Source organism: Mytilus trossulus, chromosome 6 (genome assembly GCF_036588685.1).
Source record: "Mytilus trossulus isolate FHL-02 chromosome 6, PNRI_Mtr1.1.1.hap1, whole genome shotgun sequence".
Lineage (NCBI taxonomy): Eukaryota > Metazoa > Mollusca > Bivalvia > Mytilida > Mytilidae > Mytilus > Mytilus trossulus.
In genome coordinates, this window is record NC_086378.1 from 19,143,375 (window position 1) to 19,169,583 (window position 26,209).

The 26,209-nt window shown below is 30.6% G+C and overlaps 1 protein-coding gene across 2 annotated transcripts; it reads left to right on the top strand.

Moving 5' to 3' along the window:
• Nucleotides 1–870: 870 nt before the first annotated feature.
• Nucleotides 871–19,305, top strand: LOC134720903 (uncharacterized). Of its 2 annotated transcripts, XM_063583464.1 has the most exons (13): nt 871–1,025; nt 3,165–3,338; nt 3,933–4,031; nt 4,536–4,986; nt 6,597–6,674; nt 8,150–8,284; nt 10,377–10,495; nt 11,224–11,380; nt 14,290–14,436; nt 15,341–15,461; nt 16,041–16,153; nt 18,138–18,279; nt 18,944–19,305. In XM_063583464.1, the coding sequence occupies exons 1-12, from the start codon at nt 973–975 to the stop codon at nt 18,276–18,278; spliced, it is 1,788 nt and encodes a 595-aa protein (XP_063439534.1). In that variant the 5' UTR covers nt 871–972; the 3' UTR covers nt 18,279; nt 18,944–19,305. The 2 variants fall into 2 exon arrangements, with proteins under 2 accessions (XP_063439534.1, XP_063439535.1); XM_063583465.1 differs by lacking the exon at nt 8,150–8,284 and having other exon boundaries at nt 873–1,025; nt 18,944–19,304.
• Nucleotides 19,306–26,209: the final 6,904 nt, after the last annotated feature.

The following is a 26,209-nucleotide window of genomic DNA, read 5'->3' on the forward strand; positions in this document are numbered from 1 at the left end:
CTGCTATCATGCTTTCTGCATAAAAAAATGCCCAAAAGATAGTAAAAGTTGTCAATTGACAATTTCGACAATATGACTTTTTGAAACACCGTCAGTGGGCACTGATGATTGCGGAATGGGTCCAAATTTTTTTTTAGTTAATTTTCTGTAAAGTTGAGATTGTTAGTTATATGATGTGTTTTTGCTATTATCTGTACGATTTTGAAATTATAACAGTTGATCCTCTCAATAATGATCTGTCCTGTATTTGAAAAATTTATATTTGAATATTAATGAGGCGTGCAGATTTCAAGTTGAGCATTTTTTAATTGGAAAATATAACATCCCGATCAAATTTTTGTTTACAATCATACTTTAATTAAATACATGCCCTATCTAACATAGATTATTTTTTTCAGGCAAATACTCGTACGCTCCCGAAAAAATACAAATCGATTTTGAATGAATCACACACTCGCGGGTCAAATACTACGTATTTACACTTTTGGTATTTAGCTGAATCTTGCCTCCGAATGACCTTAGATCTACTCCGAATCACCTTTTGACGTCAAGCAACAATCGCTTTTATATTGTGACGTCAAATATTTAAAATTATGATGTCAAAGTTTACGGGAACCTGTGGGATTTTACGTAATGGCGGACACATTTTTGCATACAGCAAATGGCTTTTGAAAAATATTAAGGATTGCATAAAGTATTTTAAAATCTACACTTTACTTCTTAATATCACTGATATAGCAAATAATCAACTGCAAGTAATAGTTCAAGTTTAAACTATTTTGTTTCTAAACATGCTTCTTGACGCTTCGTGTCGCTTCTTGTCCTTAAAAATTTAACTTGTCTCTAATTAGTGACACCGTCAACTGGTATCGTATGTCGGTAACCAGTTTTAATATCCGGTTTGCAACTAATCAACAGGTGTAAACAACACGAAGAATTTGTGATAAAACTCCAAGAAAATGCACCCAAAACATGTCTTTGTCGGCCCAGAATAGAAAAGTTGTTTGGGAGGAGCACAAAGACAGGTTGATAAAACTTTTCTGTAGATCTTTTATCTGCTTGATCCGAAGTTATAATTGATAGTGTAGCAGTGGGGGACGGGGACAAATTCGTCCCAGTTTTGGGCCTTCTTCTACATGAGGGGTCCCATATAGGCTATACCCTACTGCTTTTAGTCCAATCATTAAAAGTTCTGAATTTGCACACAGTTACGACAAAAACAACTTGTCATTCTAAATAAGCATACACATGTAAACTTGAAATGCCTAGATGAACTGGAAAAATCTTTCCAAATTACCATACAAATTCTAAATTCACTGCTGGTAAAACACTGGTATCATACTAAATAGGAACTTCAACTGCGCAAATACAAACTTGAAATCAAGACATCAGAAAACACATAAAGACATTTGCCTGCATATAACAGTATGGCTGAAGAGGGATAGGACTTTTATCTGGACTCCGGGATCGGGTGTTTTTAAGCTAGGGGTTGCCCCTTTCGGAATCCAGGATTATTTTTTTTTTCAAATTTCAGGACCTCAGGCATTGTCAGGATTTCATGTTTTTAAGCCCTGGATTTCGGGATCAGGACCCCTTCTACCCTCCCTCAGTACTTGTAAGAAAATGAAATGATGCTTAACATTACAGTACCCAAATTGTACCTCTTCAGCAAAAGTTGCAGTAAAAATCATACATGTTTTCTTATGAACAAAACAATTTTGTAGTTTTCCACAGAAAGCCATCTTTTAAAAATGAGCAAATAGTATATCTCACAAGCATTCATTCCTAAAAAATAAATAGTTTGGACTAATGCATATATGCCAACCATTACGATTTTTGCATAGTTTTTCCGATTTTGCGATAAAAACTACGCTATTACGGTCAAAGTCGAATAGTTACGGATTTATACCAATGATCGCCGTTCAATTTTGTAAAACACGGATTTTTATCATTACTTTTCCGTCCTGGTCCGGTATTTAGAAAACGCCAATGTAATGCTTCCGGTTTCTCGGGAGTTATCAACCTATTGTTGAGTAACTAACTGACTTCTGAAGAGGCAAACTTGCATTTATGAAGTAGCTTTCCCCCTTTCTCTACTTGTCCTTGACAAAACGAAAATGTACGAGTCGAGAACATCTGAACAATAAATGAATGGAATACATACTACAGACAACATGTTAAACGACAAATTTCGTACACATCACTTTGCAACCACTTGTCAGTAATTTTTATTGGTAAATGCACGTTTATGAATGATTACTGAAAACTTTTCAAAAATACGGAAAATTTGATAGTTTGTTACTGATTGTGTCAAAAGGGGGTTGGCATCTATGCTAATGTTACATTTAAAATTGTTAACAAAAACTGAAGAAATTTAGCAAAATATCTATTATTCAATTTCTAATGATGTGAATTTAAGAGCGGATGAAATTTATGTACTATCATTAACAGATTACATAATTATGGATCTTTTGGGGGTGGGTAAGAATCCATTTTTCTATGATTTAATATGAATTCAAAATTAAACAGGTGGAACTATCATGACTAATATTTACAAAATAAATACAGAATGCAAACTTTTGTATGGATCAAAAATAAACATAGGTTTATCGATAAAAAACTGTCAAATAGCTTAATAGGTGAAAGTTTATTTAGATACCATCATGTTACAGACTACAATTCCATTGAACACCAAACTATACTACTAATTTAGCAAACCAATAAATTTTATATCTGCTCAAAGAAAACCTAGATCAACACATTTAAAGGAAGAGAAGATCAAACAAATTTTAGTTTGTTTTATGTTGCATACCTTCCCTTATAAAAAGCAGTCTTGTCATACCTGATCATACATTTGATAGACTTCATATACATACAATAATAACCTGGTTTTAAAATATTACACTGTACATCAATTGTAATCTTTTGAATAGAAATTTAACAGAGTTGTTTGATTGCAAAAGGAATGCTGTGTGTCACAAATACCTCAGAAAATGATGTGTGAAGAAAAGTAAATGTAATTTAAAACAATAAATGCAAATACAAGGCAAATCATATATTCTTTTATGCAGTGTTATATGATTTTTTTTCTCATTTTTAAGAATAATTGTAAGAATGTATATTAGGATATTTATATTACCAAGTATATATACATTTATTTTCAGTTTGAGAAGAATCCAGTCACGAGTAAGTGACGGACATACACCTCCTAATAGATACTCACCACAAAGAGGAACACCTCCAGGAAGGTACAACAGATCTCCACAGGAAGGAGGAAGGAGGTCACATTCACCTTATGGAAAATACAGAAAACCTACCTCACCTGCCTATCTAAACAGGTATTGAGAAATATGTTTTAAAAAGAGTACTTTGACTGATAAAATCTAGCAAGACTGAACATGTTGTTGCTGATGAGTTTGTTGCTTACATGTATTGATATACATTGTACATGTACATGTAAATACTTTTATATAGGTAAAGGAAGATTTGGGATAATAAATATTGTACATTCTATGTCATACTTTCAGTTGAAGTTTTTAAGTTCCTACAAGGTACATGATTAGTCATGATACATGTAGTTGCTAAAATTTCAGGTCAGGATAATATCAATAGAAAAAAATTGAAGGTGATTGAAAGATGCTTCATTTTCATTTATCAAACTGATTTATTTCCCATTAGAACAGATTTGGTTAAATACAATGTTCCCTATCATTGTCTATTGGAATTTTGAAAACAAGGATAAAAAGAATAGTTTGAGAATACAGAAACAAACAAACAAGAAAAGGAAACTACTAATAACATCAGTTACATGTATCACTATGGGTATTGTAAAGTTGTATTAATTCATGTATTTTCAAGTGTTCATTTTATCTTTTAAGTAAGAAAAAAGATTTGTTAAGGTTTATAAATACACATGTTAATTATATTTTCAGGATCGAAACTCCTCATGAGCGTGATAAAGTAAGACACAAGAGCAATTTAAGGGGAAGTAAATATGGAGTTGTCCCCCCTGTTCACAGACGTAGTCATCAGTAAGTGTACTAAAAATGGCAATCATTATTCATGGACAGGTGTTATTGCTGGAATATTGATTTTCTAAAGAAATGAGATCCTATTTATTACAGGGGAAAAAATGTCAGGGTACTGAAAAAGGTCAACTTACTTTCGACATGCACATGAACATATGGCAAAGGCAATATAAAAAAGTGTTTTAAGATCTTTGCCCTTTTAATCCTATTCAGAAGATGGACTAACAAAATCCACATAAAAATTTTCGTGCAAAAATATTTTTACACTTTCAAAATTTAAGTGACGAAATTGATTTGAAATACTTCGTCATTTTGAAAAAAACTTTTGTAAATTACAAAAATGACGAGCGCTAGCAAAAACACTTGGTTTAAATAAAAAACAATCATTAGAAAAATCAGTTGTTAGAAAATACAATCATCTTTCTGAATAAAAGATAAAGATAGTGAATGAAAAAATATGGATTCTGTATTTTGTATGAAGTAACCATTTCTTGCTTTAAATCTCAGAACACCAGATTATGACAGTTGGGGAGAAGATACAGATGATGATTCTGGTGAAGAACAACAGTATGTCATGCCTCAGCAATACCCATATCCTGCCTATGGATACCCAGCCTATCAGCATCCTCAAGGACACCATGGACCCCCTCAAGGACATCATGCACCACCCCCTCAAGTAGTGTGGGGAGCTCCATTCCAAATATACTATCCCCCACCACCTCAACATGGGTACAAAAGTAAAAAGGCTCGTGACAAGAGAGCAAAGAGGGCCCAGGAAAAACAGTCCAATGTTCATCACTCTCAACCTCATGGTGGGAGACAGTCCAGGTATCAGAAAAGTCCCAGGGTCAATCACTCACTTCCTGTTTACAATGGCTACGGTCAGGAACATCATCAAACTAGACGGAGAGATGAAGTGTTTGATTCAGATAGAAATGATGTTTTGAAGAAGTATAAGGTAAATTAAAAACCAATTGTTCAGAGAACAATTGAAGGTCTTTCCACCAAAAACTATGTGATATGAAAGTTGTAAAATTCGGTTTAAATGTTATTTCCAGCGTCAAATGATAGCTTATTGAATGCTGATTCCAAAAATGTATATTTTACTTGACACTGATTCCATAAATATCTCATTTTATATACTTTTATATTAATGAAGTACAAAAAATAGCTACTTCCCGTTTACATAAGGGCACTTCCTGTTAGCTTTTCCAAGGTTAAATGGCTTGAAACCTAATGCAAAAAGTCACATGGCTTTATCATGTATACATACATGTATGAGGTAAAAGCAAAGGTCAAAATCTAGAATGTCAATTTAACCTATGACCTAAGTCCTTGATCTCAATTTCAAGGTCATCAACCGAGGACCTCAAATCAAAAGACCCTAGGTCTTAATTATATTTGGTTCATGAGTTATATCACCATATGCATGTTTTTAAAAAAAAAGAGGGGAGAAAACTCTAATTTGAAGTAAGCATACCCTTTAAACCAATATTTATGTGTTACTACATGTCGCAACTAACAATTAAGTAAAATATGTTGTCGATATCTTTTATTGTGTTTGAAAAGAGGTAAAAATAAGCCAAAATCCAAATTTAGAAATTACCTTGAACTTTGACCTTGACCCTATTTTCTTTTTTTTTTGGACCAAGGACCTCAAATCAATAGAACCTAGGTCTCTATCACTTATGGTTTACCAATTACAATAACATTTGTACACAAGAAAAACCGTGTTTTGGGAGATAACTCTTACAATAAAAAGTGTTAGGCTTAACAGGGTCAGTTTCAAAATCGTATTAACTGTTTGATATCATACGCTAAAAATCTTAAGTGACATCTTGCGAAGAAAAAAGCACTGTCAGAAAAAAAGTGGCGGAAAAAGAGAAAAAAAATAATAGTAATAATAATCAGAAGAAAAACAATAGGTCTTTCCACAGAAAAGTGGAAAGACTTAATAAGAGCTTAGATGGAAGAAATATTTCTGGATCCTTAATAATTTAAAATATAAGCAACTGAGTTTTAGGTGCATAAATAGACAGTTGTTATTGAACAAAATTATATAATGTATCTTTTGTTTTAAGTAGACTGTAAAATATGCCAAATGAAACATTTTAAAAGCATCATATACGTGTTATAAGGTAAAAATGGCAAACAGAATCCAACTGGTACCATTCAACGAAAAAGACTTCATAGAATGTTGTGGAGATTTTAAAAACCAATAATTTTATACAAAAACTATCTTTAAAAGACAGTAACAGTTCGATATCAGCGACTTCTTAAGTCAGAAGTAGTAGCATGTATCATTTTCAATGAGAAAATGAATTGTAAAATTTTAATATTTTTCAGCTAAGATTAATAGGAGTTGTCTCTCTTTATATAGAAAATAGTCTTGTCATGTACAAACAATAAAAAAATTAAAGTGCTATTGTATATTGTAATGATTGCAATTAATTTAACGAATAATAATTGAATTGGATCTGTATTAGTAGTTTACTGTAGTACAAGTATTGCAATTACAAAAATCTGTGTAATAACATTGAAATTATATATGCAAAATTGTTATTATAGTATATAGAAACACAGCCATCTCCCTACACACCAGAGAATATTGATGATATGGTGGCCAAACGATACAAAGATGAACCGGTATGTATTATCACATAGTCAATTCTTAATTTATTAAAAGCTGTAAATTCAGAAATTAAGGGTATATATTATTATAGGGAATCTGGAAACACCATTCAAAATTAAGAGATTAAATACACTTTAATGCGATTTCATATTCTTACACCAAATTTCCATACCTTGATACAGAAAAAAAACATTCGCATTTGTTTTAAATATTTGCTACCTGACAAAACAAAATCAAATGATTTGGAACTGGCTACAAAAATGTTATGATGGTAATTTTCTCTGGGACTACTCATAAACGGCCCCTTATTTTGTAATAGAAAATTTCTAATGTAGTTATCAGTAATATTTTTTAATACCCTGTAAGCCCTCACGTTTAAAAACCCAATCATTTCTGAATTTATGAGACTTTATTTTCAGGAAGAATTCTTTTGTATTCTCTAATCAGATTTGATTTTATAACAGTTTGCAATGATTGGAGTTCTTTATACTTTAAGATATGAAACTCATAATCAGTTCTTGATTTCTTGAAGAATAATAGTGTTCTCTTAAAGTATTGATTTCTATTTTCTTTCTTTTAAATCAAGGACTGATCTCCAAAAGCACCAAACAGAATTCTGCATGATATGCATGACTTTTATGTGTTCATTTGTCTTAACTTCTTGTTTCCTCTAATCTTATTTCAAGTAACTTGAATTTATGAAAATATAATCAGAATCTATTTTTAGAAAGCATTCTTCAAATATAACAGGCTCTGGAATATATATATTAATGATTCTTTGGTAATGGGTTAAATTCTTTAACATACATATGCATAATTTCTTACCTTAAAAGATAAATTCTATTTGTATATTTGAAACTTTTTGTATTTATATGCTTAAATTCTTGGTCATTAATAAAGATTTTGCCCAAACATTAGTCCAGTTGTCTTGATTTTGTTAAATACCTAGATCAAATGCTTTTGTAAATGTCAAAGTTAGAATCTAAAAAATAGAAAATTTGCTTGTTAAAACAGGAAATGTTAGAGCTAATTGCTATGTATTAGTTTTTAAATTGTAATGAAAGTATTTAAGTGATACAAAAATAATGCTACAAAATAATGCTTAGTTCGGATGTCGCATGAGGAAAATATGTGTTGTTCGGACATAGCAGAAGTCACAAAATAACTATGAATAAAGATGGACCATGAATTGATAATTCAAATGTTCATACCTTTCTTTTTGATTTTTAAAGAATTTGTAAAGGAGTTATGTATACAGTAGATTGTGCTTTGATATTATATGAACAGATTAAACAATTTTTTATTCTTTGATAAGAACGACATGAACTAAGAGTTATTTTTGATAAACAATTTTGTCTTGTAACATTATTAACTTGTTGAAATTAATTGCAGTCTATAATTTTGCTAATTGTTGTTTTTCTGTTATACGTATAACATTAACTGCTGTCCATACGATTGCTAACAGTTGTCTTGGTGTTGTTTTTGACAGGAATTGCTTTCCTTATTTTACTACAATGATCACCCTCTGTTTGCGGAGGGGTTTGTTAATTGGTTTATTAACGACTGTTTGGAAGAGATAATTCCTGATCTGCTAATAGAGACACTAAACGATCTAAATAAACTGGTTTGTAGCTAACATATCCCTCTTACTAACCACTCTGTGTGTGCATGGTACTACTACTTCACTCACAAACACACACATATCTGCTTACTATTTTCTAATAGAACTTTATTGATATAATATACACATATTTGATATATCTTTTATTACCAAAGTCTATAAACTGTAGGTGCACATTTGAATAACATCCACATCAATAATACATATATATAAACACAATATATTCTACTGTTGGTCAGGTTTGACTATAAATTATGAATGCTTGCTTTCAAATTACTTTTTATTCGTGTATTGTATCAGGTAGTTATTGTCGTTGTCATCAGCTTCTTCCGAATACAATTGGTTTCTGGACAATAACTTTAGTTTAAGTAAATAGAAATCTATGAAATAATCACAAGGTTTATTACCACAAAAGAATGGTTTGGATTGATTTTAGGAGTGATGGTCCTAACAGTTTCAGAATTAGGGGCCAAAAGGGGCCAAAATAAGCATTTTTCTAGTTTCCAAACAATAATTTGTGGAACGGTGTATGAATCTCTCTGATATTATACTACAATTTTTCCTGCCACATAGGAATGGTAAGAATTGACTTTGGGGATTATGGCTCAATCTGTTTAGGAATTAGGGACACAAAAAAAAAGGAGAAAACAAGGGTTTCCTGGTTAATTGACAATTAATTCAGACCATTTAAAAGCATTGTAATTTGTTTGGGATGTAAGCCTTAAAAAACCTCTGTAAGAACAATATACATTAGCTTGAGGAAGACATAAATTATCTACAGATCATTCAGGTATTTGCTTTCAAAAAAACAAGTTGAAGAGTATAAAGGGATGTACATTTATTTACAAATAAGTATTTTGATCAAATAGAATTTTTCATTATTCCATAAGAGGACATATATTTATTTCACAAAGTTTTGTTTTTCACAAGTAGAATTTTAGATATAGCTAGCTGCCACATATAAGTTTGAACTTTGTGTTTTTGTACTGCTAGAAAATTAGTACCATAGATAGTATTCCACAGACTGGGTTTTTCGGTTGACACCATAGATTATATTATTGAAAGTTTGAACAAATATAATGTAGGCAGAAGATAAATTAATAAAACAGTCTTTCAGAAAATGATCAACCAATGTGCAAAAAAGAATAATTCAAAAACTGTTATTGCTTTGAAATATTTTATATTATATTTATTAAAATATGTATTTTATACTGAATTATATTATTAATCGAATAGTTTTGAGGATTTGTGATTGGTTAAAACTTGATCACATGAACATTTGTATTTCCTCAGTTTGCACGCCAATACTGGTGTGTTTAGTTTTTCGTAGGTCAAAAACAGCATATTGCACAGGGCATACAGCATGTTACTAAAAAATACATTCTGGAAATCCCCAAATTTACATTGTTCATGCAATAGTTGTTGATTAATAATATAACAATTGTAGGCTTTGGTTGAGGTCCATTAAAGGTTAAATCGACCTAGGGAAGCATATCGACCTCAGACTTTGTCCTTAGCTTCTCTTAGGTCGATATAACCAGGTATCGATCTCATACAAAGACTATAATTGTATAATACATATCAAAGAAAACATTTCAAATATTGTTTTTTTGTCAGTTTTGACAATTTTATTGAAAGGAAGTTTAACTTACTTAACTATTGGAGAAAAAAACATTTGAAACAATTAGAATCAGCACACTGACTTCGATTTGTTAAAATGTTTCACCATGAGAAATACTTATGTATATTTGTAAACATTTTATGTAAAGTGACCTTTTTGGGCAGATTTCCTATTTTATTTGTAATTTTTAAAGGTGAAAAAAGTATTGTATTGTACAAGATATTGCTGTGGAATCTTTTATTGTTGGTTTTGTAGACAGCATGTAGGCAAATATTTGCATTTTGTTTCCTTTGGTTTTCAACATGATTTGTGTTCTTTCTTTAAGATGTCAATAACCATGTTGATCTATTTCATGAAATCACAGTAGGAAAATAATGGAGAATAACAAGAAAAAATCAATATTGTGGTGCAGTTTTAAATTGTGCATATTTTTAAGAAGATGCATAATAAATATAGATTCTATTAAAATTTCAGCCTAGAAATCATCCATATTATGACAAGGCACAGATCATATGTAATCAGATATTAGAAGAGGTCTTACCAGACGTGACACATGAAGCCGTCAGACAAGCCATGAGTGAATTGGTTGGAGAGTAAGTCTGCTTCTTACATGTTAGGTTCTACAAATAAGTGATGAATATAATATAAAAATACAAAGCTGGGTATGATTGCCAATGATACCACTCTCCACAAGAGACCAAATGAAACAGAAATAGTCAACTACATGTCACTGTATTGCCTTCAACAATGAGTAAAACCCATACAGCATAGTCAGCTATTTAATGCCCTGAAATGACTAATGTAAAACTAAAACATTAAATTGAGAATGGAAATGGGGAATGTATCAAAGAGACAACAACAAATCGACCATAGAAAAAAACCCACCATAATTACACTCCTACATTGCATGGATCTGTCATACTAACCATTTATAATATTTTATAGTAAATTTTTAGGTTGAGGTTTATTAAACTAGTTTGGGATTTAAATGAATTTAATCATTGTAATGTATATCTTTTACCCAGGTTATCATCTAATGTATGTGTGTGATTGTATCACAGACCACAATTTTCTTGATCAAGCATTACCTTAGATCTGCATGTACATCCCATACTCCTGTGTTCTTCGTATAACTACGACAGTTCATTTGTATTGAGTCTGCCCAAAGTAGAATTGAGATATTAATGTACATGTAAACAAAATGCAAGTCTAATTTTATTTGTTTTAACTCAAACTACCATTTAGTATTACATACTGCTATATTTTGAACATACTTATACATAAAATTTGTAGATTGAAATGTTTTTCTTTTCTTTATTAGTTACATGGGATTTTCCCAGCAGAGACCAACTGCAGATAGAATAAATGAGTTAGTAGCCGGTGCTGCCCCTGTCGGACAGGAGGATGTCTCAGAGTCATTTAATACAGTATTAGACGATTTAATCCAGGATCATATCGAAGAAATTCAACAAGAATTGGTATGAATATAAAACTGAATTGAATTTGAATTTGATTAAAACTTTAATCAGTTTTTTCAATAGAAACAGGTTTTATAACAAGATATACATAATTTGCCAGATGAAATTTGATTTAGAAAAATAGTCTTAAGCTGAAACAATAAACATCAATGAAACAGCTGTTGAACAACTGGTGACAAGGTATAATCAAAGGTCATCCAATTTTTTACTGCATGAAACTTGTGCACGGCTTCCTGGCGATCATTTCCCCCCTTGTATGAAAATTTTACAGAGGCCTTGATTTTTCTGTCCTTCTACCTCGAGAGACCCACGACAGCCCCCATAGAATCTTGCCCACAGCTTCCCTGTGAACCATCCTTCCTCATATGAAAATTTCACTGCGTCCTTGTTGGCCAAGTGAGCTTTTTTCATCACTTGGCATCTGTCATCAGGGGCAGATCCAGCCATTTAAAAAAAGGGAGGAGGGGTTCCCAACCCAGGATAAAAGGGGGGTCCAACTATATGTCCCCATTCAAACGCATTGGTCAGCCAAAAAAAGGGAGGGTTACAAGCCCAGGAACCCACCTCTCGATCCGCCACTGGTAAAAAATCTTTTACTCAAAACTACAGGGCAGAATTTAACCAAACTTGGCCACAGTCATTACTGGGTATCTAGTTTTAAAAATGTGTCCGCTGACCCTTTCTGCCAACCAAGATGTCTGACATGGCTAAACATAGAACATTTAGGTAAAATGTAATTTTTGTCTACTGGTATTATTTTGAAATCATTATGAATAAGGAAAATCTGACCAAGTGGAAATGTGAAGAATTTTTAGTTCAACCAAATGTCCATATACTGTGAAAGTACTTTTATTTGTGGGGTACCAATTTTTGTGGTTTTTGTAGATGACTTTATCCTCGAATTTAAGTGTCCAACTAAATAAAACAACCATTGTCCAAATCAAGACATGGAAAGATACCCATGTAGGTTTGACTACTGTTATAAATAAACTCATCATAGACACCAGGACTAAAAGACTCATCAGTGGTGCTCGAATCCAAAATAATCTAGAGAAGATATTGAATAACGCCAAATCTGACAATTCTCTAATAGTAGTCACAGGGCAAATGCACTATGAACTACAACTGCATGCAGGCATATATGCATTTAATCTTTAATAACCTAAACTGTACAACTTTTGATCGTTAATTCTCATAAAAAAATATCTTGATCGATGAAAGTCAGATTTCCGGTATTGATATGCTTGTATTGTATGATAATGTGTTCATTTTATATCATCATAGTTCTCGTACATATGTGAAATAATAATTTCATGCATATGCTGGGCTTTATTTTGATTAGAAATACATGTATTTTACAATTCAAGATACGTTTATAGCATTTGTTTATGTTACTGTTTTCTTTAGATGACATGTTTATGGCCTAATTAACATATTTGATGGTCTTTTATCTGTTGATCACTTTATCTTGGGTTAAATAATGTTGACACTACGATTTATACGGGTCAATGTTTACTTAGCAATTTCTTTCAATCCAGACTAAGTGTAACTGTTGTTTCTAAAGGCTTCAATTTTTCATTTTTTTTCTTTCTAGAAAACTTAAATACACAAATTTAAAAACCCACGAACATGTAAATATAGCTGAAACCTATAAAATTGATACCCACAAATTAAAGTACTTTCACAGTATGCCAAAACTGTCAGATGACTTCTAATAGAAGTTATTGCCCTTAAATGTTATTTTTTTTTCATTATTGCCAATCATATTGAAATCTATAATAGATAACAAAAGAGATGTTGAACAGCTACTCAATTTTAGATAAACACTTCCATAAAGTTCATTTTGAATAAAAATTATAATATATTCCTATTTATGAAACACAGTGAAAAGATTATGTATCAAATTTACACAGTTGATGTGAATTGAAAGTATTTTCTCTGTATCTTATGCTGTTGTGTATTGATATCAATTTTGATTCCCACCCTTTTCATACATGCTTATTATTCCAGTACTTACCTGAGGCAAGTAAGAGCACTTGAACAATACCAGTATGACTGACTATCATGATTTACAAACAATCGCACTTGTTTGGATTAATATGAATCACCTACACTCCTAATCAAATCTTACATGACCAGAGATAAAATCTCTTGTGTTATATAAATGAGTTGTGGCAATTTAATACACATTTCTTAACCTCAATCTTATATTTATACATGTAATAACGTTTGATCCACACTTTCTGTTAATTGTTATGTGTTATAGATGAATGATTTAGTTTTTTTTAAAGAAGGTATTTGTACATAGATATAAGAACATGTGGTATAAGTGCCAATGAGACAACTCTACATCCAAGTCACAATTTGTAAAATGTAAACCATTATAGGTCAAAGTACAGTCATGAAGATTTTCAATGCATTTTTCTAAAAATTGTTAATTCAATTTCTCCATCCAAGTCACAATGTAATGCAATTATAGGTCAAAGTACGGCCTTCTACACAGAGCCTTGGCTCACTCCAAACAGCAAGCTATAAAAGAACCCTAAATGACTAGTGTAAAACAATTCAATAGAAAAACAGAAAAATCAAGTCTCATCTATATAAAACACTAGAAAACATATGAACCACATCAACAAACATCAACCACTGAACATGATAAAAAAACAAACTTTGTTTGTCCATAAAGTGTGCATTCAATTTTTTTTTTATTGTATACATTTTTTTTTTTACTGTCAATGTTTAACCATGATATGGACCTACAAAGTCTTATATTATCGGACTATATTACAGCACTTACTATGACTTGTTTTGTGTTTGCTGTTTTGGTAGATATTGTTTTTGAAACAATATAAAATATTTGATCAAATTGTGAAAACAGTATTGATAATAATTGGCAACATGTTTTTTAGATAAATGATGTTATAACCGATGCTGTGATAGAACAGATTATAGAGGAGGATATCCTGGTACAAGAGGTGGACGAGGAGGCTCCAGAGATTGCTGAGGAAGTCCTTAGTCAGTATGACTCGAAAATAGAAAGGAGAGAATTGAAAGAGGTAATAATGTTTCTATTTTGATACTGAAAGATTTGGGTTTGTGATCAGGTCAAATTTTCCCAAAAAGTCAATTTATGACTATGTTGATATAACAGGAATACAAGTGTTTTGTACTAAGTAAAATGTCTTCATGAGGTAATCATATAAACATTTTGAATCTTTATTAGGACAAAGATATAAATATCCTGAAAATATAACAAATGAAATCACAAAAATTTAGACTTGCTGGAGAATTAAAATTTATCAATGAAATACTATTAATATGTTGATAGAATGATAGCTCCTGGGTTCATTCTAAGTTTGTAAATTTGTGTAAACCTAAATTTATCAAATCATTTGTCATATTAAGAAATTCCCTTTGACTAAAAATTTCATTTGAATGTGAAAAAATTACTGCTTATTTTGTTTCAATGGTGAATGAGGAATTTGTGTGCTAACAAATCATTATGTCTTTCTTTATTGCATAATTTGTATGTAAAAAGTTTTGTCTATTTGAACAACTGGGTTTTTTTCTTTATATGTACTATTGATTGTTGTAGAGAGATATTTTTAAAGTATTAGACTTTTTAATGGTATAAAATTAAGGAAGATGTAGTATTGCCAATGAGACAACTATCAACCAAAGTTCAAAGAAATGGATGTAAGCAACTATAGGCAACCATACAACTTTCAACAATGAGAAAAACCCATTCTGTGTTGTCACTTTTTAAAGGCCATGACATATAAAATATGAAACAATTAAATTTACAAAAATAACAGCTGAATTAATTAATAACAAAACAGTTTATGTAAAACACACATGACAGACATGACCCTAAGAAGCCTATATGATTTCCATATTTTAAGCAATAAATTCCTATAAGCCATTGACGGCATCTCAACTTCTATGATTGTGTTGTTACAGGTGGCTAAGCAGGCAGGAGATAAACTTCAGGAATCTATTTTATTGGACTATATATTGTCTATGGTTGCTAGTCAGGGACGAGTATGGTCACAAAGTGATCATGCGAATAAATATTTAGATGGTAAGATATAAAGTTACTTATCATCCTTCCCTGATGCTTTATCACCTTGCTCAGTTGCACAGTGTTAAAACATAAGCAGAAACAATATCAGCAATTTCACAATTGTAAGGAGATATTAACAGTTAATGCACAATGTGTGATGAGAATTTTTTAAGCTGGATACTTTTGTCAACTGTCAGCAGAGCCTGAAAAAGATAAAAAAAAAACACATAATTTACAAATTATTAGGTTTTCTACATAACGATATCGTAAAATATCATTTCCCTGATATAATATGAGTAACATCTACCCATAGAACATTTTGTAAAAAATTGCTTTCACCATGTTTACCCTAAGTAATTTAGAAAAAAGATGTCAGACAAAAAAAAAAAAGAAATTACTATAAGAATAAACTTAACTTTACTAAGGAATTCCGTGGTTGAAATATTTTAAAGAAATGAATGCAAGCATTTTATAAATTAACTTCTCATTTATTTTCAATAATTATTGACCATTTTGTATTAAAAAGTAGGTAAACTCTCATAAATTATAAAACCATAGAAGTATATCGACTAATATTTGCATGTTTTTACTTTGTAGATATATTGTTAGACTTGTTAATAGAACAATTTTACACTGTACAAGATCACAGAGAGAAAACATCATCTAACAACCCACTCAGGAAGTTACATGAAAAAGTCACCACTGATGTAGTAAGTCAAATACATTTTTAATTTTAGTTTCTTGTATATAATTCGGAGTTTAGTATGACGTCCATTATCAGCTGAAGGACGCCTACGGGCAGGGGTCCAAATTAGCGCTAGTCCGGGACTAGTAAAATCTGTGTCCGACTAGTAGATTTTGGCAGCTGGTGGTCCGGCGGACCAGTAGAAATTTGTCGATAAAAATCACTGATTGTATTGCAATCTCCGTTTGTTTACAAAAAAAATTATCTGTGAAATCAATTACATGGTACTGGGGGTATTACAATTGATCAAGAAAATTAATATCTCGGGTGAGCGTCCTTCACAACAATATAAAATGTGGAAATGTTTGGAAGGAGTTAAACCGCTGGACCAAAAAATTAAGATAACTGAAAATCAAAAGGAAGATTGAAATATCGTATAAGTATACGAAAGTGACAAAAGGAAACGCAAATACCAAAAATCATGGGAAAAAGAGCGTCAGAGGCGGATTTGGGAGGGGGGGGGGGGGGGGGGCAGGGGAAATCACTGAAGTGTGACTGAAACGGGCCCCCTATTATGTCAGTCAGTGGGCCCCCACTTATGAAAATTCCTGGATCCGCCACTGATCGTGAATGGTTGCATTATACAAAAGAGGGGGATAGGACCTTTATTGGGACTCCTGTCCCTTCCTGCTCGTTCTGCTGTTGCAGAAAGGGAGTTTTCTGAGATGAAACTTGTAAAGAATGATTGGCGATCAAAATTGAGTCCAACTGTTTCATCAGATCTTTTATTCATTATGTCTCTCACTGAAGATATAGCATCATTTGATCCGGTCCCGGCTATTGAAATGTGGAATATTTCTGGACACCACTCCAGACAACCTAGTCAGGCACCCTATGGTCGTCGTGAGGATTGCGATGTCTTGGAAGACAATGTTAATATTTTTTCTGTCCTTGATCCTGATTTTGATAAGGAAAATCATTGAGATTACCAAAGCCTTTATCAAAACCAGAATAAAGACTATTCCCTTGTTACTGTCTAACTTATGTAAACGAAAGCATCAAAATAAAATTAAACATCTGTCATTTATATTAGTGTTAGTCAAATTAATATCATTTTTGCAGGACCAGTAGATTTGGAGCCGGACCAGTAGAGTTTTCAGTCCACTGGTCCGGCTGGCCAGTACACAAAAAAGCTTAAATTCGACCCCTGCCTACGGGTGCAAGAATTCTCGCTATATTGAAGACCCATTGGTTGCCTTCGTCTGTTGTCTGCTCTATGGTCGGGTGGTTGTCGCTTTGACACATTCACCATTTCCTTTCTCAATTTTATAAATACATGTAGACTAGAAATCAACCTATTTTCAAGAGCAATTTATGTTTGTGAATTATGCATGATATAAATAAATTAATATGAATTGTTGTAAATGCGTCATTCTTGGTTTTTCATTTATATTTAATAGATGATTATGATTTGTGGGATACAATTTTTTTTAGAATTTTTTACTATTGGTTAAACATGAAGTCAAATGTTCATAAAAAACAAACTTTCTACAACCTCATCCCTATGGATTTTTCTAATCCTCTATGGATTTGTAGGGGTCAGTAGACTAGTGAACCATATAACTTATAATAGAACAATAAGAAAAGACAGGTACTGAGAAAAGGCACATAATATCAATACAAAAATAAACCTGTTATAATTCTAGTGAAAATTATTAACAATTTAAAAAAAAATATTTATGTTAAAAATGTGTAAGGACACTTGGATATAAAATTTGTTTGTTTTTCTTCTTCTGGTAGTTCAAGATATAATTTGGTTCGAATGACCTACCATTTCTAACTAAGGATGATGGTTACTTAAATATAGGGCAATTAGGTTGTTATTTTTTTTTAGTCATATTTTGAAATTACCATTCTAAAGACTGGCACTTAACAACATAAATCATAAATTAAATAATTATTGTTAATGTATTCTTTGTATTAAAGTATGAACCATTTGTATTTTCCAGGCAGTAGATCTGTTACTTCAGCAGTTAACATCTTCACTGGATGAAGACTTAGCCGATGTTGATGAGTATGAAAGAGGCGTAGACGATGTAAAAAATACAATTAAAACTCCAATTATACCCAGAACTATACAGAAATATTGAGGTTAGTCATGTGAAAAATTATAAAACTATTATATCCAGGACTATACATAAATATTTAGACAAGTCATGCAAAAACTACTATAAAAACTCATATTAAAAACAGATTTACATAGAAATATAGTATGTATCTTAGATAAAATAAAACCATCAAAAGAAAACAGTGCACTTAAGGAAGGTGTCTTACTCTGACCAGCTGGCTTGGGAGATTTTGTACCTAGTTTTCAACTCTTGGTTTGTCAAATAAAATTGAGTCTTCATCATCTAATCTTAAAAGTCATCATCTATAGTTTTAACCTTCTTATCAAGTGTTTTCTACGACTTTTGTCTCCTAGAGTTGTGACCATGGCATCTGCCAATGTTGACTTTATAGTTGTATCAAACCTACAAAAAAGAATAAAATAAAAAGAAGTTAAAACTAGAATTTATCATTTTAAATCTTCAATACATGTAAAATTGACATTTTGGTTAAATAAGCTACGAGGTTGGAGGTTGCTATCAAAGATTACTAATCCATGTCAGTCACCCATACAAATTGACATTACACTGAGGTTGCTATTGTGCAGTGCTTATCACCTGGTTACAGTAGTATCTTGATAGAATTGCTTAATACTATTTCATATTTTATCTACAGTTTCTTGATTAATAATTGTTTTTTCTCTTTTTAGATGATGATAATACATAGTTATAAAGTCAAGTCAAGGTGCTACGTTTTAGTACACATAAGTCACTGATCATTTAATGCTGCACATTCTAATCAACCATATAGAAGATGTACTCAGACTAAGGAGGAGATGGGTTCATGACACCAAGATATTATACATAGTGAATCTCAGATTTCTAATCTCGTGTTTAATTTTGGTGGACCATGATTGGATGGAAGACGGATTAAAAATAGATTATAAAATTATGAGGAAAAAAGATTTTACATCAATTATTGTTATTTTATGTCGAAAATAACATGCTCACTTGTATCGGATTTTTTTAGAACTAAATTGAAATCTTTGTTCAAAGGCACTATTTGTACCATTGGATATGTGTAAAATTATCCTTTTTAAAATGAAAAAAAAATCTTTTGAAGGTTTTTTTTTCAACACAAAGGATTAGTCACTATGATTCAACTGCAGCTTAATTTTTGTAATGATATACATTTTTGTGTACTTGCAAAAATGTAAAATAAAAGTTAAAATCTCTTGGTTTGTAAAAATTGGCTATACCATAGATGCCAACCATTACGATTTTTCCGTAGTTTTTCCGATTTTGCGATACAAACTACGCTATTACGGTCAAAGTCGAATAGTTACGGATTCCCAATCATCGCCGTTCAATTTTGTAAATCGCGGATTTTTATCATTACTTTTCCGTCCTAGTCCGGTATTTAGAAAACGACAATGTAATGTTTCCGGTTTCTCGGGAGTTATCAACCTATTGATGGGAACTAAATGACTTCCGAAGAGGAAAACTTGCATTTTATGAAGTAGCTTTCCCCCTTTATCTACTTCTCCTTGACAAAACGAAAATGTACGAGTCGAGAACATCTAAACAATTAATGAATGGAATTCATACTACAGACAACATGTTGAACGACAAATTTTAGTGCACATCATTTTGCAACCACTTGTCAGTAATTTTTATTGGTAAATGCAAGTTTTTGAATGATTACTGAAAACTTTTCAAAAATACGGAAAATTTGATAGTTTGTTGATTGTCTCAAAAGGGGTTGGCATCTATGCTATACTTGAATTCAGATTTTAGTAGAAAATTATTAAGAGTTATCTCCCATAGACTGTTTGCCTCAGAAATTAATTTTGTATTGTAAATTTTTCTTTAAAGGTTAACATGAGTTTGAAATTATAACTATAAATTATCAGGACTTTAATGTTAGATATTTAAGTGCCTAAAAGCTTAGATAAAAAAAGTAGAATAACTTGTTTCGTAAATTCAAAGTCTTTTGTTTATATTTACAGTACGGAAATATTTTCAGAAACATAAATTTTTAGAACCATGAAATTTACACTACTGCAGGATTTTAGAATCTGTTGAGAAAAATCACTGAAGTTTACCAATAATTTTAATTCTATATTATTAAAATATTGTATTAAAAAAGGGGTAGTAAGAAAAGGTAACTGAATCTAAAGGTTCTTTATATGAATTGCCCTTCAAAGCATTAGGAATATGACATGCCATTTTCATAAGAAAACTGGTCTTAAGTTGTTATTTTTTTACCATTATTTTTTGCAGATTATCATAAATAGCTATTACTAAGTAATGAATGTTTATGACCATTTTTTTCTTTTGTTGAGATTTAATATAATTAGATCTATATTATTATTTATTACAGTTTATAATTTAAACACTGACACAATTGTCTCAATAACATTGAAATATGGTACATAAATATGGAGAATGTATAAAATTTAACAGTGTTCTAAATTCACAGCATTTGTTTTTCATATATGTTTTACATATGATATTGTTGTTTGTTATTTAAAGTATATTGTGATACATTGAACCGTCCAGATTTATTTAAGATTTATTTTTGTAATAATATATACAGCTATTTATTTATTATAGAGTTTATTTATTTAAGTATGTATACTGTTTATGTATGTAATGCCATGTAGATAATATAAAAAGCTGCACCATAAATACTAAAATGCTAAAATAACTAGAATTACAAATTTTTAAAACTGCTGTTCCTTATCAAAATTGTATTTTTATATATTTGTGATTTTTTTCAACCATAAATTTCATTTGCTACGCATCTGTTTTGTCCTTGTTTTGTAAAATGTTGAATGTTAACATGACAAAGTCAAATTGAAAGTAGTTTAAAAATTGCTGTATTTAAGGAAAAATCTTTCTGCTATTATAAAGCTAGATGTTTAATTTTAAGTATATAAAATTAAAAATTTACTCACATTTTTGATAGCATCTATCTTATTGCTATAAATGAAATAGACTGTCCTGTCCAGAATGTTTGTTTTAAATTTGAAAATAATTTTTTTTAAATATTAAATTCTTATTTCATTGTAAAGGGTTTTTTTTCTTCTTATCCTTCAAAATGGTTGAATGCCAAAAATGAATTATTGTTAACTTGTTTAACATGTCCTATCTTCAGGAGACAATATTTTATTATACAAAGTGAAAATAACTACTGTATGAAACGATCATAAAGAGTACTTTGTTTATTGTTCAATGTAATTTTGTTTTCTGGTTTGTTTTTGTGATATAAAATGTTTAGACTGTCTATTTCAAGCATAAAAGAACATTGTATATATCATGAACATTTTCTGTTTCCATTTTGTTATATTATAATTTTTGTTTTTTAGTTTACTCTATATTATTCATGAAAATGGTTGTAAGTCTTTTCTTTGTTTGAAAGACAATTTTATTTGATATCCACCTATTCTGTGGTAACTTTTTTTTTCATTTTCAAGATTGTCAGAAATATCTCACAGCAACAATATAAGAAAAGATTTAGATAATGGCTCTAGTCAGTGCCATATTATTATTTTCTTATTTTAAAAGTTTTTTAGTGATGTTTTCTGGTATTTTTTATTTGTAAATTTATTTAAATGTCTTCCTTAAAACAACGAAACCCATTCCAATGCCCTAGTTGCCAGTTTTTTTTCACAACACACTTTAGCTAGAAATCAAAAATATTTGAATTAGTATAAATTGTAAATTTTATGCTGATAACTTAAAAATGTCAATAATAGAAGAGATTCAAATGAATGTTAAATTCAATAATCACCAATACTTGTAGATAAGGAAAATGATATAAACGTAGTGATATTTATTAAGTTAAAAGAATATGTATTTTCTAAATGAACACTTATTCTTAATGATGTGTATTGTGTATTTCATTATAAGAATTTATCAAAGTTTGATGTTGCATTTACAAAAACACACTATTAACAATATCCATGTAGATTTGACATACATACTGAAAATTGTACAGCATCTATAATACAGATGTAACAGTATCTCTTTAGCTGACGATCAAACTGTTGCTTTAGATATTTATGAAGGATGTTTATTTCTAATATTTTCCTGGTATTTTGTTGAATATCAATGGTTTCCCTTAGCAATGCATGAATGCAATTGTGCAGAGAAACTACAGTACAATTTTTTCTAAGTCAAATAAACATTCAAATCAATTGGTAAAATCTGTTGTTTTCAAAGGTAAAAGTTTAACTGATAAAAGTTTGAAATAAATTAAAGTTATCTCCCATAGACTGTTCACAAAAAAAAAAAAATATTCTCATATGATTTTTTTTTATTTCATTGATCTTATAACTTTTCTTTTTAAAACCAAATAAATATTATACATATTTTTTCTCTGTTATGGAAAATGAGAAAACAATTCTTCAAATTATCTCCATCCATTCAATACCCAAAGACATTTCCCCAACAGGTTCGTCTAATATCTCAAAACTAAGCAAAAAGGCCCATCTTTGTATGGCTATAACTCTATGATTTGCATCTTATTGTATGAAAGATATTACATTTTAAGGAAGGATGTTATCTTTTATGTACTGAGCAAAATTTCTTTATTCTAGAATTGAATTTGAATAATAATTGAACTTAAAAAAAATCAAGAAACGTAATATATTTTCATGTATACATATTGCCACATTTGTATCCCAATAAAGGTCATTTGTACTAAAACAATATATGCTTTTTTAAATCAAGTTTTTTTCTTCTCATGAAATTTTATCATCAAAACAAATATCTAGTGCTGGTTCCCTTATGTTACAACCTGCCAGTTACTATCAGGATAGAGAACAGCAATTTAATTGATTTTGCAAATACAATGACTAAAAACTGAATTTTAAGCCCCAAATTTAGGTTTATTCCTGTTTAAAATTTTTTTTAAATTAAAAATTGTCAACTGCTATTAGTACTTTGTCAGTGATTTAGTTTTAAAATAAAGTAAGATCCAATAAAAATCAAATTATATGTTATTTTGGTATTTCATGCAGTCCTGTTTAATGTATTATCTATACTGTTAAGAAATTCAATGTACTAATTTTTATGAAAAATTCATTGTTTTTGATGTCAGTGTCATTTATAGGATAAATATTTTAAAAAATATCCAAATAAATATCAAATTTCAAATAGATTTTGCAAACACAATGACAAAAACTGTGAATTTTAAGCCTCAAATTTGGGTTTATTCCAATTTAAATCACAAAATTGTCAACAATTATTACTTTATATTACTTTGTCTGTATTACTTTTATTTGGCAGTGATTTAGTTTAAAATGAAAGAAAATATAAAATGGATTAGTATAATATTTTGTTTTTCCTTTTATATTTGTTGAGTTCAGACAGTATGAAATTGCTTTTTTATGTTTTCACTTTCTTCTCTTCAAATTACTGAGTGAATGTGGAAAAGGATATTGTTAATTAATTCATGACACAAAATCAATACATGCATGTAACGACACCCAAAGCAAAAACAGGTGCTTTGCATATTATTTAATAAATATTTTCTACTGTATGATTTCTTTAAATGAAGATCAAATCCACCATTATTGTGAATATGCAAAAATCAATAAAAATCAAATTATATGTTATTTTGTATTTAACTTTGTCTGCCTGATAAATGTATATAATTGTTTGACATGCCTTTGATTGAGAAGCTAGAACAGCCATTAAATCACTATGTTATCTTTATGGTAAAAGTAAATCAAAAGGTGCATTTGTTATTGTGTGTTTAAATTTAATCATTAAATGTGTTTGATTTTTTCTGCTCTTTGTAATCAAATGGAAGCGAGGCATAGCAATCAGACATTTCTGTTGTTAATGTTAAGGTACAGTCTGAATAAAGTTGTTTTTATTATGGCCCACTTTGGGTCAGTTTGTCCATCCATGCATTGTCCACTCTGTCTCTTTGTCCCACTTCAGGTGTAAGTTTATGGTCAAGATAGGTTTTGATGAAGTTGAAGTCCAACCAACTTAAAAGTTAGTACACATGTTCCCTTAGCTGCGGAACTGTAGCTATTAGGTTCTTATGCTTTTTTTTACTATTTGCGGACCGGTCCGCAAATAGTCAAAAAATAGCATAAGGACCTAAGAGCTACAGTTCTGCAGCTAATGTTCCCTATGATATGCTCTTTCTGATTTTAATGCCAAATTAGAGTGTTGACCCCAATTTCAAGGTCAACTGAATATAGAAAATGGTATTGTGAGTGGGGCATCCGTGTACTATAGACACATTATTCTTTATCAATATATGTAAGGTGGTCTTGAATTTTACAAAACTTAGACAGAAGCTTTTCAAGACCGAGATTTATGTGAGAAAATTTTGAATTTTTTTTTTTCGTTTTCTGTATTTTTCTGATTAATGAATTATAATTGTTTTTGAAGTTATTATTTATTGTCTAAGGATAAAGTTTTTTCAGACATCAATAAATATGCTTAGTTTTTGGCAATAATTATTAAACTTTTACACTGACACTTATATTTGCAGGGGAGACACAAAGTTCTGTGGAACCCTTTACAATTTGTTTGTTAACATCTGTGAGGGGGGTAGGACCTTTATCAGGACTCTGGGATCGGCTGTTTTAAGCTCAGGATTTCAGGATTAACCCTTTTAGGATCCAGGAATTCTTTTTTTGGGATTTCAGGATGCCAGGATTATCTAATTTCGGGACCTCTGGATTTAGTGTATTTAAGCCCGGGATTTCAGGATTAGGACCCCTTCTATCCCCCTCATCAGTTTCTCAGCTTTCTGTTTGTCCCAAAGTCGGTTGCTTTATTGAACAATAAAACTTATTAGTGTTGAAAATTTCAGTCGGTGAGACTCAAAGATTTTTATTTCAAAAATGGTGATGATGGCCTTATCAATTGTAGATAGGTTAACCTTTTATACAAAGAACTGGTCAATGAGACAACTGTCATCCAGTGACCAAATGAGGTAGGAGTTTGGCATACTCTTCGGTGGCTAAACATGATGAATCATCAATATTTACTATTTTAATTGATTGGTAAAAGTGGTATATGTTTTATTTTCATCTAATCCCATTTACCTCATTTCATGCTTCATTTACTGTATCATATTTTCTTTATAAGCACAAATGAAATAAAATACACAACCTGGCACAAAAGTATTGATACAATTAAATAATTAAAAGAATCTGGAAACAAGATTAAAGTGTACATGATGAGGTATTTTCCTGGAATGTTTTAAATAATATTTGACCCAGACATAGTATAGGGGATATATGGTCACCTATATTTCTCAATCTACATTAAAACTAGTCTTTAAAAAAGACAATCAAGAATAGAATGCAAAATTGGGAATACCTACCTGTTCAAATTATTGTTTATCATCATTCGAACTTCACTGATGAGTCTTTAAAAGATGAAACGAATGTCTGACATAAATGAATAAAAGCCTTGGTATCTCTAAAGGGTGATTTTCACAAAAAAATGTTTCCCAGAATTTGCTATTTGCTTACAAGTTATCAAACTACTTAATTGTATTGAATTTTACTTTGACTATAGCTTCTCAAAATTTAATGTAATTAGTTTAAATTACATAAATGTACTTTCCAACTTCCTACATGAAAATTACCATTGATTTTCCACTTGATAATTAGATCATAATGCACTACAGTTGTCTGTCTGTCCCTTGTTTGTCCCTGACTCAGTTTCTAAATTGGACTAGATCTTACCTGTGATGTAAATTTCGGGTAGAGAGATGTAATTATTATATCCTGTCAAGTAAAGATGGCCTTATCAATTGCAAATATGTTAACTTTTTAAGACCTGGTATGTTGCTATGTTAATTGGTTAAGTAAATGACTATTTAAAAAATCAGACGACCTTTATCTTGTGTGGGCCCTTGTTTCATATCCTATTTCCTGTAAAGTCTTGTTTTAGTCCTGAATAAGCATAAAATTGTTTCCTCTGGACATTAAGCA